General features: G+C 40.7%; 1 protein-coding gene across 1 annotated transcript; it reads right to left on the bottom strand.

Moving 5' to 3' along the window:
- Positions 1 to 6251: 6251 nt before the first annotated feature.
- Positions 6252 to 18920, bottom strand: naalad2 (N-acetylated alpha-linked acidic dipeptidase 2). Its single transcript, XM_053321591.1, has 20 exons — positions 18839 to 18920; positions 18300 to 18411; positions 16173 to 16359; positions 15132 to 15233; positions 14904 to 15029; positions 14180 to 14260; positions 13255 to 13360; positions 13053 to 13146; positions 12671 to 12766; positions 12114 to 12199; positions 11327 to 11446; positions 11162 to 11244; positions 10989 to 11052; positions 10803 to 10870; positions 10566 to 10657; positions 9938 to 10028; positions 8874 to 9138; positions 8593 to 8674; positions 8109 to 8201; positions 6252 to 6543 (listed from the first exon to the last, which is right to left on the bottom strand). The coding sequence occupies exons 1-20, from the start codon at positions 18918 to 18920 to the stop codon at positions 6354 to 6356; spliced, it is 2220 nt and encodes a 739-aa protein (XP_053177566.1). The 3' UTR covers positions 6252 to 6353.
- Between the last annotated feature and the right edge of the window lie 352 nt (positions 18921 to 19272).

The raw sequence follows: 19272 nt of genomic DNA, 5'->3' as shown, positions 1-19272 counted from the left end.
CCACTAATAACTTAGTTATCTGAGGACTGGTAAGTGATGGGCTATTGGCCACAAAACAAACAGTGTGCTCCTCTTACTGTCTCAACCCATGGAAGGAAAACAGTAAGAGACAGAGACGGTTCATTTGCATTTGCTTTGAATGGCAAAATAAATACACAATGGACCACAATACACCAACTCTTGGTTGTTGTGTTATTTTTGGTAAATGAAGCAGCAGCACTGAGACATTTGTTATATTGAAATTTGGTCCTAGATGTCGCCCTTGAAAACAGAACTACGTTTGTTTCTGGTGCAACGTCAGTCTGATGCTGTTCTGGTGGTTTTATCAACAGGATCAAACTAAATACTCACTGCAACAACAGATTAATACTTAAAATATAAATCATTAGAAATCAGCAAAGAAAACAATGTGGATTAATATGGTTAAATAAAGAAAGTCAGTAGCCTAAATCAATCTGCATTGATCTATAAACAAATGTGGGTGATTCTTACAGTAGCTGCTGTCCACAGCTGCTTTATACTGTATGAAGAACTTCTCCTTCAGTTCATGAAATCCCTGCAGCACCTGAAGGCAGCAGGACTGATATGTTGATAAATCTGCAGCCTCTGCTCTGAGAAGTGGCTGCATCGGCTGCACGCAGTGGCGTCCACATATAGACACTAGGTGGTGCTATTGCACATGTCCTTTGCCCACTGGACCAAGCAAGTTGAAGGAAAGTTTTTTTTTTTTTTAACAGTGTAGGCTACTGTATGTGGCCCATGATGACATGATCATTTATAAATATTCGACGATTAAAAGCGTGTGATAATAATGCCCCAATATGTCCCCCCCCCCCCGGCCTCCGTCCTCCTCCGCACACACCTCTCTTCCTTTGTCAACGTGAACGCGCAGAGCGGACACAAACGGAGGCGCGTTGCAGCAGCAGTGCACAGCCGCAGCCCACACACACCTCCTCCCCTGCCCCACCAGCCAGGTAACGCATACATGAATCGAGTCGAGTGTATTGTTTGCCCCTTAAGCCTCAGCAGCAAGGAGGAAGAGGAAGAGGAAGATGAAAGGTCAGAGTCATGTTAACTGTTTAGGGCCTTTTAAGGATCAGATTTTAAAGTTGAACTGGTCCTCTAATTCTATTGAAATATCTTAAAAGCTGTCCACATTTTATTTTAACTACACAAAGTGGTTTGGCGGTACTAAATCAGGCATGACGCTATATTAGCTAATCATATTATTTTGTACCAACCATAAGTTATTACTATGTTACAAGGCTTGCAGTAATCTTGTATTTAATTTAATAGGCTATTATTAAAACTATTATTATTCTATTCTAGGCAGCTACAGCAGGGAAGCAGCTCTGTTCTGTCCTGCAATAGGCCATCTACTAGCATGGAAGATGAGGGAGATGAATCCCCAGAATATATAACAGACACAGATAAAGCAGAGTCCAGAGCAGCACCAGGTTCATGCACAGTTACAGAAACAGAAACAGTGCCCTCTGGTGATCAAAATGAGGAAGAACAAGAAAGGCATGAGCAAGAACCAGCTGTATGTGAAAGAGATGACACAACTGCAAAGATAGCTACTCTGCAGTATCCAACAGATGCTTCACATGTTGACACATTTCACATCAAGTGCCATGACAGCTATATTTCAGTGTGCTGCAGTGTAGGTCCATGTCAACTGGCAGCCTTTATTTTTCACTGAGCACCTACGCCCCCAAAATGTCTGTGCACGCCACTGGCTACACGGCTCTTTCACGCCACGAGGACAACAAAGTTAGTGAATATTTTAGGCTTCATATCAGTGCTCGCACCGTGCCTCTGCCAGAGCTCAATAAAACCTGCTCATCTATGTGCATTTGCATATCTCGCTTCCACATCAGCTGCTGTCAGTCGTGTTCAATCTACTGAAACATCACAACAACAAGTGTCTGAAGTGCTTCTGATAAACAAAGTGAATCAGTACCCGCCAGGTTTCATTTTTTATTTTTTTTCTGTACAACATACAGCAGTTACGGGTCCTATCTACGTTAGTTCCTAAGTGTGGACACTCACATCATGTTGCATATACAGTACATGTAACAAAATAGTACTGAGTGTGTGTGTCTAAATAGTCTAAATAGGGCCCAATATATTAAAGCAAGTAAAATTAGTATTAATATAATAGTATAAAAGTGTCATGAAATGTATTTTTTGTAGCATGTTAATATGACAAATACCCAATATTCATTACAAATACCAGCCAGTCTGACATCACAAAGAAATAACTTTTTTTTTAAAGTCATTCAGTTTTCTCCAATTTAAATATCTGTTTCATTGAATTCATAACATTTGATTGAAATAATTAGACAAGAATGAACCAAATTGAATACAGTCTCTGGTATTGTATTAAAGCAGTTTAAATCTATAATAAACTTACCAAATCAATGAGGACTCGCTCTGGTGACTGTGATGGCAAGGTGGACAGGGAAATATAAACTGTCTTTGCTGTACATCACTTTATAAAGCTGTGTATCTCTTCTAAGAAACACACCCACACGGATGCTCATTTGTTTAAAAGATGAGCAAAAAGCACCTTCACTGTTGTAAAAAAAAAAGCCTAAACACACAGTGGTTGTGTGATGTGGATATAGTATATAGTCTCTAAAAGGAAAAGAAAATTAGAGATTTCAACAAGGTAGCTCAGTTAATATACTCAAATTAAATGGAAAAGTTTTCGTATTCGTTCCTCTGAAATCAACAAACAACAATTTTCTGCTTCCACAAACCATATGCAAATCCAAGTTCTGAGGCTTTGCAGGGTGTTTGTTCAGATAGGATGGAACCAAAGTCCACAATATAACCATTCACAGTTCTCTTCATAGAAAAGTCATACAGAGCAAACTTTAGCACATACTGAGGAACCTTTACCATAATGATTAGAAACAGACATTGCTGTTTACAAATAAAAAAATGGTAGTGTGTATCATAAATTGGACTGAAAGACAACTGTTGCTCCCAGTTTCAGTTCATTTTTGCACAAAGTTACTATGAGAGTCAATGTAGCAAGAAATAATATCTCAACTGATTCCTAAATATAATCTGTCCTGCTCCTACTCAATCCAGTCTTAACCCTTTGTAGGTCACACCAAGAAAACATTTTTTTCCCCTTTTTCTACCTCTTTAACATAAAACCTGGATTTTTTTTTCTAATTGACCCTAAATTTCATGTTTTACAGACCTCTGCAGATCTCATTTGTTCAAAACATTATTATAAAAAACATATTAGAGACTCATTCTGTTCATGTACAAGTAATTTGTGTTATTCTTTGTTTATACACTAGCACAACCTGGATCCATAGCAACCATAGAACAACCTGTATCTATAGCAACCATAGAACAGCCTGTATCTATAACAACCATAGAACAACCTGGATCCATAGCAACCATAGAACAACCTGTATCTATAGCAATCATAGAACAACCTGTACCTATAGCAACCTAAACAACCATAGAACAACCTGTATCTATACCAACCATAGAACAACCTGTATCTATAGCAACCATAACACAATCTGATGGTCTGTCTGTGCATTATACGCCTCATACAAGTGATAATAATAATGCATTTTGTTTAAAGGCGCTTTTCAAAGCACTCAAGATCACCTTACAAGGCACATATAACACAACAACAGTACATCAAACAATATAAATCAGGTTACATTTAGTGCAAAGATAAAGAATAAATATGGATGTGACTTCAAAGTGCATTAGTACAATAAATAAACAAGAATGAAGATTGCATAGTTAGTGGGAGACAGAGTAGGCCACTCTGAATAGGAGCATTTTCAGGTGGGATTTAAAGGTGGAGAAAGAGTCCAAAGTGGGAATGTCTGGTAGGAGAGAGTTCCATAGAATGTCTGGTGGGAGAGAGCTCCATAGAATGTCTGATGGGAGAGAGTTCCATAGAATGTCTGGTAGGAGAGAGTTCCATAGAATGTCTGGTAGGAGAGAGTTCTATAGAATGTCTGGTGGGAGAGAGTTCCATAGAATGTCTGGTAGGAGAGAATTCCATAGAATGTCTGGTAGGAGAGAGTTCCATAGAATGTCAGGTAGGAGAGAGTTCTATAGAATGTCTGGTAGGAGAGAGTTCCATAGAATGTCTGGTAGGAGAGAGTTCCATAGAATGTCTGGTAGGAGAGAGTTCCATAGGCAGGGGGCAGATCGGCTGAAGGCTCTTGACCCCATGGTGGTTAAGTTGGCAGATGGGGCAAAGAGCTGGTTGGTAAAGGAGGATCGGAGAGTTGGAGAAGTTGTGTAGATGTGAATAAGTTCAGAGATATATGATGGTGCCAGGTTGTAAAGGATCTTGAACGTGAGGAGTAGAATCTTAAAGTCAATGCGGGATTTGATCGGGAGCCAGTGAAGTTGCTGCAGGGCAGGAGTGATGTGTTCAATAGAGGGAGTTCTGGTTATGATACGAGCGGCTGCGTTCTGTACCTGTTGGAGTTTTTGAAGAGATTTCCGCGGAAGACCAAAGAGGAGAGAGTTACAGTAGTCCAGACGGGATGTGATCAAGTGCCTTCTTATTGTCAATAAAAGTGATATTTTAATAGTGGTCATCAGTGGAGTCAGGCTCTTGATAAACTTGACCCAAATGGCAGTAATCCCACCAACGACACTGGTACACGCATGAATTTAACCCTCCTGTTGTCCTCGAGTCAAGGAAGGTAGGGAGGAAGAAGGATGGTAGGAGGGAGGGAGGAAAGAAAGAGAGAAGGAAGGGAAGAATGAACAGTCAAAACAGAAAGGGTCAACTTGATCCAGGAGGACTATACTTTCTTTCTATTTTTTTCTTTTCTTTCTATTTTTCTGTACTTTGTTTTTATTATGGGGGTGGGGGTGGGGGGTTAATTGTATGTTTTAATGTATCTGTTTTATATAAAGCACATTGAGTTGCCATTGTGTATGAAATGCGCTATATAAATAAAACTGCCTTGCCTTGCCTTGCCTTGCCATTACAGAGCTGCATGAATACAGATGCAAATTCAAATACATGCAAAAACACTGGTGTAAATGTCTACTTTCTACTTGAAATGTGTGTGTACAGTACATGTTTGTTGGCAGCATGAAGTATTGGAGCTTCCTGCTACAGAGCTACGCTGTGTGATGGGGGCATTGTGTGTCTTCTGGAGGAAAAAAATTAGGCCAGATGGTAAATACCCAAACATTAACCAACATGCAAAACTGTAGGAGAGAGTGGGAGTAATGGCATCACACACACACACACTCATAGTAGCTGTGTGTTGTGTCCTGCTAAATCGTCTTCATTTTGTCAGATAATAAATAGATGCCCATTAAATAGATAGACACACTTTTTCCTAATTCTTTCCCCTAATCTTGTGACTACAAGACAATATATTCGATGTGGTAGTAAATTCTCGCTTTGGTGAAAATGTTGTTTTCTCTTTCTTTCATGTTCTCTATAACTCCATGACGTGTAGGTTTAACTGGTGAAAAGAAATCTCTCTCATATGACTTTGTTTTATGTCAGAACATTACATTTATTATTATGGAAGTGTATTGCATTCACTTGAATTAAAAAAAAAATCAGTTTTTTTGAGTAATTTATTTTTTCATCTGTTTTTCGTGGTATTTTTTTCTCTGAATTATCACAATCTCGCGAGAACATCCAAACTAATAGTAATACCATTTGTATGACTTAAAGACAGGACAATCTCCCAGTGTCTTAAACCCAGATCAAAGCAGGTCATGTTTGCTTCCATTACATCGAGCTCTCAATAAAGAGTCAATGTGTCCAATGTTTTGAATGCCCTCTTAAAATTAGCCCGAAAAACAGAAAAGAAAAAAGATTACTCAGAAAATCAGAACAAAATGACCCCGAAAAACCAAGCATAAAAATAAATTACTCTGGAAAACAGATTATTATTCAGAAATAATTACCTCAAAAAACAGACCAAAAAAGAAAAACTGGATTTATTTATTTTTTATTCAAGTGATTGCAATACGCTTCCGTACATTATCACTTGTTTTCTGCTCATGTTTAAGGGATCACTGGATTTTATTAGTGTCTCTTTTAGCCAGAGATGATTATTACAATACTCCAACAACAACAACATAAATAATTGCAGTCACGTAAAAAAATATTAAAAATACAGATTGTAAATTGTGTTTTGGTAATGACACTCAGAAGTGAGCGAGCCCTGGATGTTCGTGGAAGACGACTCCTCTCAGAAAATAGGGACAGTCCATCGCTCTGTGTGTTGCAGGTGATGATTTTCCTCTTTTAGCATTGAGGTGGTAAAAAATAATGATCACATGATTGTTCGAGCACACAGCTTCAGACTGTGCGTGCTTTATGCGGGTGGCGTAAGCGTCATGGCGGCAGCCTGGACGGTGAACGTTGCAATGCTGATTTGTCGCTTGACTTCCTCCCAAGCCTTCTCTGGGTCCGCTGAGTTCTCAATGTCAAACAACGCGTCGTAGATCCCAGGGAAAGACTCTCCTGAGTATTTGTTATGGCTGCTGGGAGCAAATATCACATGTCTGAAAACAGATGAGAGAAACAGGGATGAGTATGAAGAACACTGCAGTTATCCAGTAACAATTTAAAACGCTATGACTGAAATCATGATAAAATACAGAGAGAGAAAAGTACTGTAAAAACTGGCGTATAATAGCGCTTTTCCACTACACAATTCCAGCACGACTCGACTTGACTCGACTGGGTTTTTTTGCGTTTCCATTAGGGATAGTACCTGATACCTGGTATTTTTTTAGTACCTGCTCTGCTGAGGTTACAAGCGAGCCGAGCTGATACCATAAATGTGACGTCAACAGACTGCCGGCCACTTATTGGTCAGAAAAGTTGTCGCTGAGCTGTCCCACAGAAGAATTTTTAAATACCGGGACAGCGTTACAGTCATACGGCTCAATTTTTTTGCTTTGTGTGTGACAGAAAGCCACATACAGCAGCAAGTACACCACTGCCTCCATTGTCCATCCACGTTGAGTAGGTACCTTTTTGTAATGGAAAAGGTCCGTGTCGAGTTGAGCCGAGTCGTGCTGGAACTGTTTAGTGGAAAAGCGCTGTAAGTTGGAGTCTATTTTTTTGGGGGTGTCATGCTGGGAAAACGCTTTTTTAAAATGAAAGGCCGGTTTATTTGAAATGCACCAGTAGCTATTCATTCATAAACACACTCAAACTTTTTCAATACTTTTATTTGAAACACAGTAAAAAACACACCTGAGACAGTGTGTTGGGTTGATGGTTAATGGTCCGGTAATGATTTGCTTAACTCAACTGGAGCAGTATATTAACTCAGACCTGGTTCAGGTGACGTTGAGTTTCAATTAAAACTTTTAAAAGAACACAGTATCTTTACACATTTAATACAGTGTGCAGCTGTATGCCCACTCAAGTCCCAAAAACTCTTCATCAGCGCTGTCGCTGGATGCAAATGTTGCGCCCAAGTCACTGTAAATTGTCCTCGGACTCTGCGTCAGTCCCAGAGTCAACAGAGCATCATCCTCTTATCCATCCAGTGGAAAAACAAAGTTTGTTGATCATATAATTCTTCAGATCTATGCTCGTACTGTGTGTCTCTGCCAGAGGTCAATAAAACCTGCTCATTGCTTTTGCATATCGCGCTTCAACATCAGCTGCTGTCATTTGTGTTTGTTCTAGTGAATCATCACAGCAACAACAACTTGTCGGAAGTGCTTCTGATCAACAAACTGAAATCAGCTCCCGCCTGTGAACCTGCCTGGTTTTATTTTTTATTTTTCTGTACAACATGCAGCAGTTAAGGGTCATCAATATCTGTTTTCATTATCTGCAGACACAGCTGTTTATAGGCCGTTATAGATCATAAGTGCGGACACATCATTATCTTTATAGTTATTATTCTTAGTGTGGACAGCCTTTTACATACTTCATCCAACCTTTCAATGGAACAAAGTATTGTTTTAAGGTGGGAGGGGGCACTCTGAAAAGTCAGAAACAGCCCACAGTGCCACCTAGTGGTTATTAAACGCTCAACTAGAGAGAGCTAGAGAGAGCGAGAGAGAGAGTCCGACCGATGTTTAGTGTGTGAGGATGTGAGACTTACCTGTAAAAGGGTCTGCCAGGTAAACCCAGGGGGTCTATAAAGGCTCGCTCTAGATACATGAGCTGATCATTCATTATGCGAACCTGCAGAGGACTGAGAGACACACACACACACACACACACACACACACACACACACAGTAACATTAGGGGAAGTTAATTAATTTCTTTAACCTTCGTGTTGTTGACCCCGTCTGTTTTGACTGTTCCTTCCTTCTTTCTTTCCTTCCTTCCTCCCTCCCTCCCTCCCTCCCTCCCTCCTTCTTTCCTTCCTTCCTTCCTTCCTCCCTCCCTCCCTCCTTCTTTCCTCTCCCCTCCTTCTTTCCTTCCTGCTTACCTCCATCCTACCTTCCTTCCTTCTTTCCTCCCTCCCTCCCTCCTTCTCTCTTTCTTTTCCTCCCCCCTACCGAATGCCATGAGACCTTACACATTGCATATTTCAGCTTTTGTTTGGACTCTTGAAATGAATGAAATGTCACACATACTCTCCTCTGTTGAGGTTTTCCAGGCGCTCATGAAATTCCCTGGATGCATCAGTGAAGTTCGCTACTGCAGAAAATAAGGAGTCTGAAAATGAAAGGGAGAGAAAAATCTAAATTTTTAAAAGCAGGTTGGCTTATTCCTTTAATTTCACTTGAATTCACTGTATATTATATGAAATGTGTGCTTAATTAGACTGTGTTTCAAATTTAAAAAAAAAATAGTTTATCATCTCATATAAAAGCATGATTTGATATTTCACCACCTGACATAAGCACTTACGTACCAAATGACACCTTGTACATCTTAATCTTCTCCGGATGCGCTTGTGCCAGCTGTGCGATGTTCTGTGCATACTTCCCGAGTGAGACTGCGTACTGGTTGGCATCAAGGGGGAGGAGCTGGGAATCTGCCAGTTGGAAGATGAGCCCGCCTCTCACCTGGGCCACCGCTCGAAGTCTCCTGAAGGACGGGTCGTAAAACTTGTCCACGAGTTCGAAGGTTTCATACACGCTGTGGTAGACTGGGTAACTGCTGTATCGCTCTGTTTTCTACACACACACACACACACACACACACACACACACAGAGGACACCATCTAAGTTAAGACAAATTCACATACACTCCTTTTCCACCGAGCTGGAGCCAGTGCTGGTTTGGAGCTAGTGCTAGAGCCAGTGCTCAGTTGGTGCTAAACCAAGCACCTCTTACGAACCTGTTCCTTTACCACAGGCAAGGAGCCATGCGATTATGTCACTGTATAACGTAGCCAGCGTGCGCCTTTGAAGCACTTCCATGATTCACCAGTGAGAGGCAGCAACATGGTGCAAGGCATCTAGCCTGCCGGAAACGAAGAAGAAGAAGAAGAAGACAGCTCTGGCAAAAAAATGATCAAAATTGTAGTTTTAATCAACAAATCTTTAACCCTCTGTAAATGCCACGATAGTCTGCTAATAAGCGTTAGCCCCACTAGCCGGCTAATAAACGTTAATGCCGCTAGCCAGCTAATAAACGTTAGCCCCACTAGCCGGCTAATAAACGTTAACGCCGCTAGCCAGCTAATAGACGTTAGCCCCACTAGCCGGCTAATAAACATTAACCCCGCTAGCCGGCTAATAAATGTTAGTCCCGCCCCCAGTCCACTGACGTAATCTGTTCTAGCTTTAGACCAGCAAAGAGTTGGTGCTCGCTCGTTCTGAGGCTCGGGGCTGGAGCTTTGGAGGTGGAAAAGCAAAGAACCGGTGCATAGTCAGGCTCGGGCTCCAAACCAGCACCAGCTCCAGCTTGGTGGAAAAGGGGTAATAGAACAAACAGAAATATACAAACATGCCATCATGTAACAACATTACCTTGTTCTTAGTGTACCTGGCTCGGCCCGCAGCGATTCCCAGACGGATGAAATAAGCTTCAAAATCACTGCCTGAGCCCAGTTTACTGATCCTATAGCAGAGCAGAGTGGAGGGTAAACCGACTCAGTGATTTATTTCATTTATTCCCTGATCGTTTAATTGATCCCTTAAGACAGATCTGCAAATGTGTAGAGTTTAGTATAGATGAGACGTTGATGGAGGCTTTCAAAACCTTCTCATTGATATATTTCAACAATATTATGTCTTTAAATTGTTTGAGAGAGTTTGAGAGAATTCTATATAAGTAGGTAAGTAGGTCTACTGGAAAATACCTTTGTATAACTTTATCAGCGAACACATTATAGAAGTTCATAAATGACTTAATTTACAGGTTTACAGATGATTCGGCAACCACACTGTCTGAAGATGCTGTTTAAGAAGCCTCTCTTTTAAGATAAGATGACCGATTCATTCATAAAAGTTTGTCATGTTTTTGTCTCTTCATTAGTCTCCCAACTGGTAACTGATCAGTGTTACTAAGCAACTGATATGAAACACTAGCTCTGTATTGGTGTGCGTCGGACCTGAAACTTGTATGTTTTATAACTGGGAGGCTTTTGTAACCTGCCTGGGTGCGTCGCGGTCATTTGTCCAGTTGTCTCTCTTATGCCAGCTGTCATAAAGAGAAACTCCTTCCTCTCCTTCTTCTGGACTGGATATCTACACATTTGCACACACACACACACACACACACACACACACACACACAGACACACAGACATAGAAGGAAAGAGAAAGAGAGAGCATTAGGATGAATGGAGACTTCACATATATTGATGCTTTGTGTGTATTCACACCTGCACACCTGCTTGGTGAGGTCGTACACCATCGTGTGCAGAGATGGAGTGCAGTCAACCCTCAGTGTGTACATACCTACAATTCAAATGAACACACACACACACACACACACACACACACACCATATAACAATCCAATTTAGACTCAAAATTACTGTTAATTTGGAAATTGACACAAACATGTACACACTCACCCTCTATGGCAGAGTCTGCATTGATGTAGGCTACAGCTCTGTCCTGCAGCAGCTTGGCATTATCCTGTAGAGAAGGATGAAGTGTGGTCAGTGTATGTCAATGTGTGTGTGTTTTTGTGTGTGTGTGTGTGTGTGTTTGTGTGTGTGTGTGTGTGTTATGGTGTGCGTCATACCTCTGCCCATTCTGTAGATCCCAGCAAACCAAACTCCTCTGCATCCCAGCTGGCAAATATGATCGTCCTCCTTGGCCTCCATCCTACACACACACATACACACACACACACACACAGTCATTATTCCACCATTATTCACTCATTCACTTGTTGAAAGAAACCCACCTTTACTGAGCAACCTGCCGGCACTCCTGACAGTTTCGTGGAGCACTGCAGCACCAGACATGGGATCGATTGCTCCAAACACCCAGGCGTCCCGGTGCCCTCCCAGAATTACATACCTGTCTGCACACACCAGAGAAACAAAAACACATGTTGATAGGGGAGTTAGAGAAAATTTATAAAGATATATTTCATCTCCTGAATTTAGATCAGTAGATATTCACACAGTTGCCAAAAGACAGGTTTAGAACAGAGCAAATAAAGTCTTTAAACAATGTTATCATTAAAACAGGTTTTTGTTGCTGTAGTCATTCCTCTTGGGGATCCCTTTCAAATGTGATTATAATGTAAGTGATGGTGGACAAAATACATAGTTCTCATTTAGAGCAAAAATGTACTAAAAAGTTTATAAGCCATCAGCGTTAGTCAGATAAAGTGGATATCTCACACACTTACAATCTTTTTGGTAAAACAAATGTTGCTCTTTGTGTCTCGACAGACTGTTTTCCTGTTCAGCTGCAGTGAATCTGGCTTTTAAAAAAGACTGTAATGCTGAAAGATGGCTTCTTGATTTGAATAATTTGAACAGCTTCATATTAACTTCAGATAAACTTTTAGATATATTTTACCCATGAAGATGACTGTGGATTCTGTCCCCCATCACTTACATTGATAGTGCTTTATGAAAGGATCTTCTAATAGCCAGAGCAGGAGGAATGACTACAGCATGAGAAAATTATGATTTATCCTTTTCTTGTTCACATTATTATGTCCATTAGGGTTGCATTACCTGGCTCTACAGCTCCTCTAATCCTTCCAATGACGTTGTAGATCCTGGTTACCTGATTGTTAGTGTGGATATTCATGCGAACCTTCCTGGGACAAACAGATTAAGAGAGGAGTGATACATATAGGGGACGGAGAGACACAGACACAAATAGGATATATGTGAAGAGAAGGGAGTAAAAGCATAACAGGAATCCCACACTGTCGATGTCATGTGTTGCTTGGGTTGTTGTTGTTGCTCCAGAAACCCAACCGTTCAAAAGCACTAATGACCCCGTTAGCCGTTGTTGCATATGAGTGCATACTACAAGCTTTATTTGTTCAGCTTCTACAGTATGTGCTTGTATGTGTATGTATGTCTCTCACACACAGGAAATACAAGGGTCCTCTTTGTACTTTGTTTGGCTGCCTGCCACCGGGCCATTAAAGCAGAACAACAGAAAAAGGAGCAAAAAGGGGAAAAAAAGGGGGGAGAGACAAAACACAAAAAGGCTGAATCACAGTGAAGACAATAGTGGAGCGGCAGAGAAGCGACAGATAGGAGACAGAAGAAGCTCTTACTGGGTCTTGAAGTCTTCGGTAAAGCCTGGACCAATCCTATAGGAGATGTTAAGAGCTCCTTTCCAGTTGTTGGGGGGCATCTGTCCTCCCATGTTCCTGTTGAATGGTGAATAATGGACATATTCTGTTAATAATACAGTGTAAAAATCAGCTGCTGCATTGAAAAGACCCCAATGACAGTTTGAGCTCTTTTCCCTAAATTCCGGAATTCAAATAAGAATGTTCCAAATATAAATTCCGGAATTCAAATAAGAATGTTTTCAAATATAAATTCCGGAATTCAAATAAGAATGTTTTCAAATATAAATTACGGAATTCAAATAAGAATGTTCCAAAGCAGGAAGGAAGATTCTGTGTTGAAAGAGAAAGAAAAAAGTTGTACTTAAGCAGGTTTATTGCATCATGGTAGCCAATGGGATGTACAGGAATGCTGGGTAGCCCGACTCCATCCTCAAGGCTGGATCTGTAGGTATATTCTGCAAGAGAATAGACATTAGAGAGACTCACACACATGCATACACACATACACATGTATAAATACTGTTTTTTTGTATGTGTGTTTTTTTTTTTAGAAACATACACACCTTTGGCAGGATACCCAGGTGTGAGTGGGTCTCCTGCTCCATTTAGGTTAAGAACGTTTCCTCTCTGAGCTCCTCCACCAGGCAGGTTCCAGCCATCAGGGTACGGCTACACACACACACACACACACACACACACACACGCACACACACACACACTAAGTACTTTATTTGAATCCAGCTTCTACCTTCATTAACCCTTTGTAGGTCACACCAAGAAAGTGCCATTTAAAAAAATATTTTGAGGCCGTGACAACATAAAACATGGACTTTATTTCTCATTTACCCTAAATGTGATGTTTTATAGACCTCTACAGACCTCATTTGTTCAAAACTTAAAAAAAAAAAAAAGTTAGAGACTCATTCTGTTCATGTACAAGATGAAAAAAATGAAACTCAATTTAAACAAATGTCTCCAGCAGGATCTCTGATGTCAGCAGTGTTTTTGTGTTATTCTTCGTTTATACACTAGCACAACCTGTATCTATAGCAACCATAGAACAACCTGTATCTATAGCAACCATAGAACAACCTGTATCTATAGCAACCATAGAACAACCTGTATCTATAGCCTGTATCTATAGCAACCATAACACAATCCGATGGTCTTTTTATGCATTACATACCTCATACAAGTGGTAAAGATTGTCCCAAAAAGTTAAATGGGTTTAATAAATTTAGTTTTTGACCAGATATCATGACACAAAGTGACCTACAAAGGGTTAAGGCTTTCTTGTAAAATCTCTTTACAGTCATAATCAGGAAGTGGTCAAGCCAAGGCAATGAAGTCAAATTTGGGCATCTGGACCATTAATTAATAGTTGTTGTAATCATAGATACTCTACTGCATTAACAGTGCCAGTTATTATGTATGCACACACATATGAACACAACCATATTTTGGTGCCAGTCCTGCAGAATACTGTACCTTGACTCCTGCAGCACTGTAATCTGCTGGATCGGAGAACATTATGATTCCTGTTGCTCCGGCTAAAATAGCGTTCTTCACCTGGTGGAGAAAGAGAGGGAAAGAATTATAAATAATATTCCATAAATAGTTAATAAATAAGTGCTAAATCAGTAAAATTAAGAAATGAAGTGCATAGTGCATAGTGGAGGGTACAGACAGCCAGTGATTATTGTGATTATTGTGATTATTGTTGTGCATTCAGTAGTCTGACAGCAGATGGGGAAAAAGCTGTTATGTAATTGAGATGTTTTTGTATCTCCTTCCTGACTGCAGCAGAGAAAAGTGATGAGAGGAGTCCTGGATGATGATGCATTTCCCTTTGCGTGTGCATCTCTTATTGTAGATTCCCAGCAATGGTGACAGCGGGCCACCGATAATCCTCTCTGCTCAGTCTCTGTCATTGTATCATAGCGATGCAGTGTGTGTGTGTTTTATTGTACTTTTTGTCTGCGCAGATGCTGATGTGTCATGACAAATCATCACAATACAGTACTGCTGACTGGCATGAAATGTGAGAAGACTTTGAGGTGAGTCAGAGGTTGAGGATCAACAGCATTTTAGTGTAACAGCCTGAACCTGGGTTTTCAGTATGAAGTCACATTTAACCACAGGTATACTTTATAATCCTTTTACCAGCGACTGACAGCAAGGCTTTAACTTGGTTTGCAGGTGCATTTCTTACCTTATTGCCTCTGAATATCTTCCCATATCTGGCAATGACAATTTTCCCAGTAACATTGATTCCCATCTGCCTCTCTAACTGGAAGAAGTCTTCAGTGCGACCATAGTTCACATACACCAAATCTCCCTGGAGTGAGATACAGGAAGTTAAGACATCCTAATGATTGTGCTTATATAACAGTGTATCAGTATAATCATGATATTGTTGATTTTGTGTGTGTGTGTGTACCTCGGGTTGTCCTTTAGGAGAGAAGGCACTGTATGGAGGTACGATATTAGAAACATCCTCATAACCTTCAGGGACGGGCTCAGCTAAGGACGTTTTTACAACCTGAGGAAAAAAAGATGACATCATAAGATTAAATTAGATGTGATGGCACTTCGGTGTCCATGGTAAACACTTTGACTCACTGGTTAACAAAAAGTAGTAGATTATTTACAGGCACCAGTTGATCCTGGTCAGCTTTGAATGATTCGTAGTCTGTAGTATTACTGAATTAGCTGGAATAAAACATCTTTATGGTGTTTAATGTCCTTAATACATTCAAGCAGCATGATGACGTATTTGACATAGGAGGGCTCGGCTATGTAACAGATGATTTTGTTCATTACATGTCTTTTGTATTTGACCCCTTCTACTGTATAAGCGTCTAGGGTTTTTTTTAAATCCCACTTGCACCATTTTCCCACAATTGAGGCCATGCAATAAATCATTATCTCTACTCATAAGACAGACACAAAGGTTTATCTTGCAACAAAACTATAAAAGGGACCTTGGACTTGAACGACTTTTTGCAGTAAGGACTAACTCTGGAAAGTGGTTGTTTTTTTAACCAGACTGAGAAATAGTCTTTAGTTTGGACTGAATTAGTGTTATTGTTCATGTACGTGAGAAAGTGTGGTGGGAAAGTTAAGTGCGATGAATAGAGTAGTGCCTGCGGTGCTAAAAAAAAACAAAGATTAGGATCACAAACTGTTGGGCAATCATTCATTTAAAACATGTTTCTAAATTGGTTTCTGGCTGGGAATACATGTATAACACAGTCATTTGAAATAATGGTAGCTGTTACATGAACCAGTTCATAATATTGTTATCTACATAGAGTATAACTGCCATCCTAAGGCTATAATAGATGGGAGCAAACTGTAATAATACATTTGCACTAGTAACAAGTACAGAAAACATGTATTTGACATAACTGTTGGAATCATACCTGGCCAAAAGAAAGCCTGCCAGGTAATGTGTTTATGTGCTGTGTGTCCACTGTACCTCATTTCCTTGTGCATCTACTATGGAGATGTAATTGGGCTGTGATTTGTTGGGATAGGACAACAGGACGTCATAAGGCACCAACTCCACTGAGTCCAACCCAAACTCCTGCCACTCTTTTTTGAACTGCTCTGCATATTTTAGGTTCTGCTCTGTGCCGGCCAGGTGGGGGAGTCTTGTAAATTTCCTGTGAGGAGAAGATCAGCAGTTAGTGTTGAAGGAGGTAGCAATCACTAAACCTAAACCTAACCCTAACCCTAACTAAAATGTGGTATTAGCTGGAGGGTTAGGGTTGGGGTTAGGGTTAGCTGGAGAAACGGATGCTTTTACTGAATAGTTAAAGTATTTTTGTTCATAATTGGTTTTCCACATTAGATTTAAAGCGATGGTTCGGCGTAATTTCGACCCATATGCACCATGAGGTCTATCTAATCAGCGCCTCAGCCCTTTTTTTTTTCATTTAGTCGCAAAATAGTGGAGCTAGAGCTATCAGCCGAGGCGCTAACGGGACCACCAGTGTATCTGGTAAATGACCCCACTAATAATGCCTGGATTGTTATCAAACTTCTACAGTAGTACAAATAAGGTCTTTACTCATAAATCGATGCATTGGAAAGTGTGTAAGTACACCAAGAGTTTATTAAAATAACACTTACCTGATGGCTTTTACTCTGTGGCTACTGCTAAAGCTGTAAACATCTCGCGAGATCCCACACAGATCTCTATAGGTGATGTGCGGGATGTCGCAATATTTCGACAAGGCGCTGATTAGATAGACCCTAGGGATAGACCTCATGGTGCATATGACACTGGGTCGAAATTATGCCGAACCACCGCTTTAAAAAAGCAAGCTGATTAAAAGCAAAAACAGGGCATACATGCAAAGTGTTTCAGGAAGTGACTGAATATTCTGGATGTCTGATTTCACTTATATTGACAGGCCTCTTTCAGCACCGGTATAACATTAACGATGGCTCTGTTTTTTTGTTTTTTTAAATGTCCACACAGAAAAAGCACTTGACCTAGTTTGTGAATATGAAAACATTCATGACAGTTTTTCCTACTCAGTTCTGCAGAAACATAATTCATTCCACATGGTTTGCCAGCATCAGTGTAGTCCAACTTTTCAGTGATGCTACTCTAAGTATTGAGAAACCTGGACATTACACCTACAGGAGCTTTTATGATACAGGCATTAATATGGAGTTGTTCTCCTCTTTGCATCTTTAACAGTTTCCACTCATCTGTGAAGGGCTTTCCACAAAATGTTGGAATATGTCAGATGTTGGACGAGAAGGTCTGGCTCGCAATCTCCTTTCAAGTGTTCAATTTGGGTTGAAGTCAAGGCTCTGTGTTAATGTTAATAAGACTTTACGTGGTCCTGTTGTCTCTCAACGATTCCACTTCTCAGTAATAACTCTTACAGCTGAGCGTGGAATATCTAGTAGAGAAGACATTTCATGAACAGACTTATTACAAAGGTGGCATCCTGTGACAGTACCATGCTTGAATTCACTGAGATGTTCAAAACCATTAATTCTTTCTCAAATGTTTGTAAGTTCAGACCACTGATGGATGTTTTCATGGCTCAAATTCAGCTTCACATATTGGGTATTTTTTTGGAAACTTTGGGATTTCCAAACAAATGTCCAGAATCCTTCTATAACCTTTGTGTCGTCCTCCCGGGTCAAATTGACCCCGTCTGTTTTGACTGTTCCTTCTTTGCTTCCTTCCTTCCGCCATCCCTCCTTCTCTCTTTCTATCCTTCCTACCTTCCTTCCACGTTCCCCCTTTCTTCCTTCCTTCTGTGCTTCCTTCCTTCCTACCTTCCTTCTTTCCTTCCTTCCTTCCTCCTTCTCTCTTTCCTCCCCCCTCCCTTCCTCCCTTCTTGCCTTCCTCTTTTCCTTTCTCCCTCCTTCTCTTTCTTTCCTTCTTTCCTTCTTTCCTCCCCCTACCTTCGTTCCTCGCAGTTGTAGTATTTGACAAATCTGTTTTTGTGTGTCTTCCAATGGACGAAAGGAAACCCCCCTTCCATGAGAACTGGAGCATGTTTCCTTGCTCCCTTTATCTTCTTATGTTAAGCGTACAAAGGAGGAGAGGTTTAGTGTCTTTGTTAGTGGCCGTTACCTGAGATGCTCCCTGATCTGGTCTGCCTGCATTTCATCCAGAAACTCCCTCAGATAACGGCTTGAAGCACATGTGTTTGATGTGTTTGAGTGTGTAGGCTTAGCAAACCAGCCTACAGGAGACACACACACACACACACACACACACACACACACACACACACACACACACACACACACATACACGAGAAGAGAGTCATCACTGTATCACCTCTTGCTGTGTTAAAAATATCTTTTTTCCAAGAACAAAGTACGAGTCAGACAAAGTGAAGGGAAATAATGCAGAATATAAATTGTCTGTTATATTTTAAAATGATATTTTAAAGAGAGAAGTGTGGTTATGGACACCATGTGTTAACCTGCCGTGAGCGGAAGGATGTGAAATGTGCCAGAATAGTGATGAAGTTCATTTCACGATTCACACACACACACGGACACACACTCGATGGCAACAACACACTTTCAACAGGTTACATTTCCAGCAACATGCCTTCTTAACTATCCCATTATTTTACATTAAAGTCTATTATCATGTCTTACCTATGATGAAGCCCAGCGAGACCAAAGCTGTCACAATCACAATCCACCAGACCCGTGTGATTGACCTGCGCTCCTTTCTCATTTTAAAAAGCAGCAGAAGGGCAAGTCTTCCACACACTGACTCAACTTACTCTGCAGAGCAAGCTCACAGCGATAAGAGACACACACACACACACACAGAGTAATTTGTTTAAGTAATGCAGAGTAGGGGCAGAGTGAGACAAAGAGAGAAAGAGGGACAGCGACAGAGTGAGCAAACGGAGGGACAGAGGGAGGGAGGGAGGGAGGAGATAATCAGTGACTGGCAAGTGAGAGAGGAGAGAGGCAGTGAGTAAAAAGTTGGAGAGGAAGACAAAAAGAGGGACTTGGTGATTTAGTGTCCTGCATGTAGATGGATGACTTATCTTGTGCCCCTTGGCTGCTCCAGTGTTGGC

The sequence above is a fragment of the Scomber japonicus genome, chromosome 6 (assembly GCF_027409825.1).
Source record: "Scomber japonicus isolate fScoJap1 chromosome 6, fScoJap1.pri, whole genome shotgun sequence".
NCBI classification, from domain to species: Eukaryota; Metazoa; Chordata; class Actinopteri; order Scombriformes; family Scombridae; genus Scomber; species Scomber japonicus.
This window is presented reverse-complemented; position numbering and strand designations above follow the sequence as displayed.

What these genes read in the sequence shown, in the direction of transcription:
- naalad2 (XM_053321591.1), bottom strand. Translation starts at nt 18,920, where the DNA reads ATGAGAAAGGAGCGCAGGTCAATCACACGGGTCTGGTGGATTGTGATT. An exon ending in CTCCTAAAGGACAACCCGAG is followed by an intron (nt 15,030 to 15,131) that starts GTACACACACAC and finishes ATCTCACTCCAG; the next exon opens with GGAGATTTGGTGTATGTGAA. An exon ending in AATGACCGCGACGCACCCAG is followed by an intron (nt 10,029 to 10,565) that starts GCAGGTTACAAA and finishes GCTCTGCTATAG; the next exon opens with GATCAGTAAACTGGGCTCAG.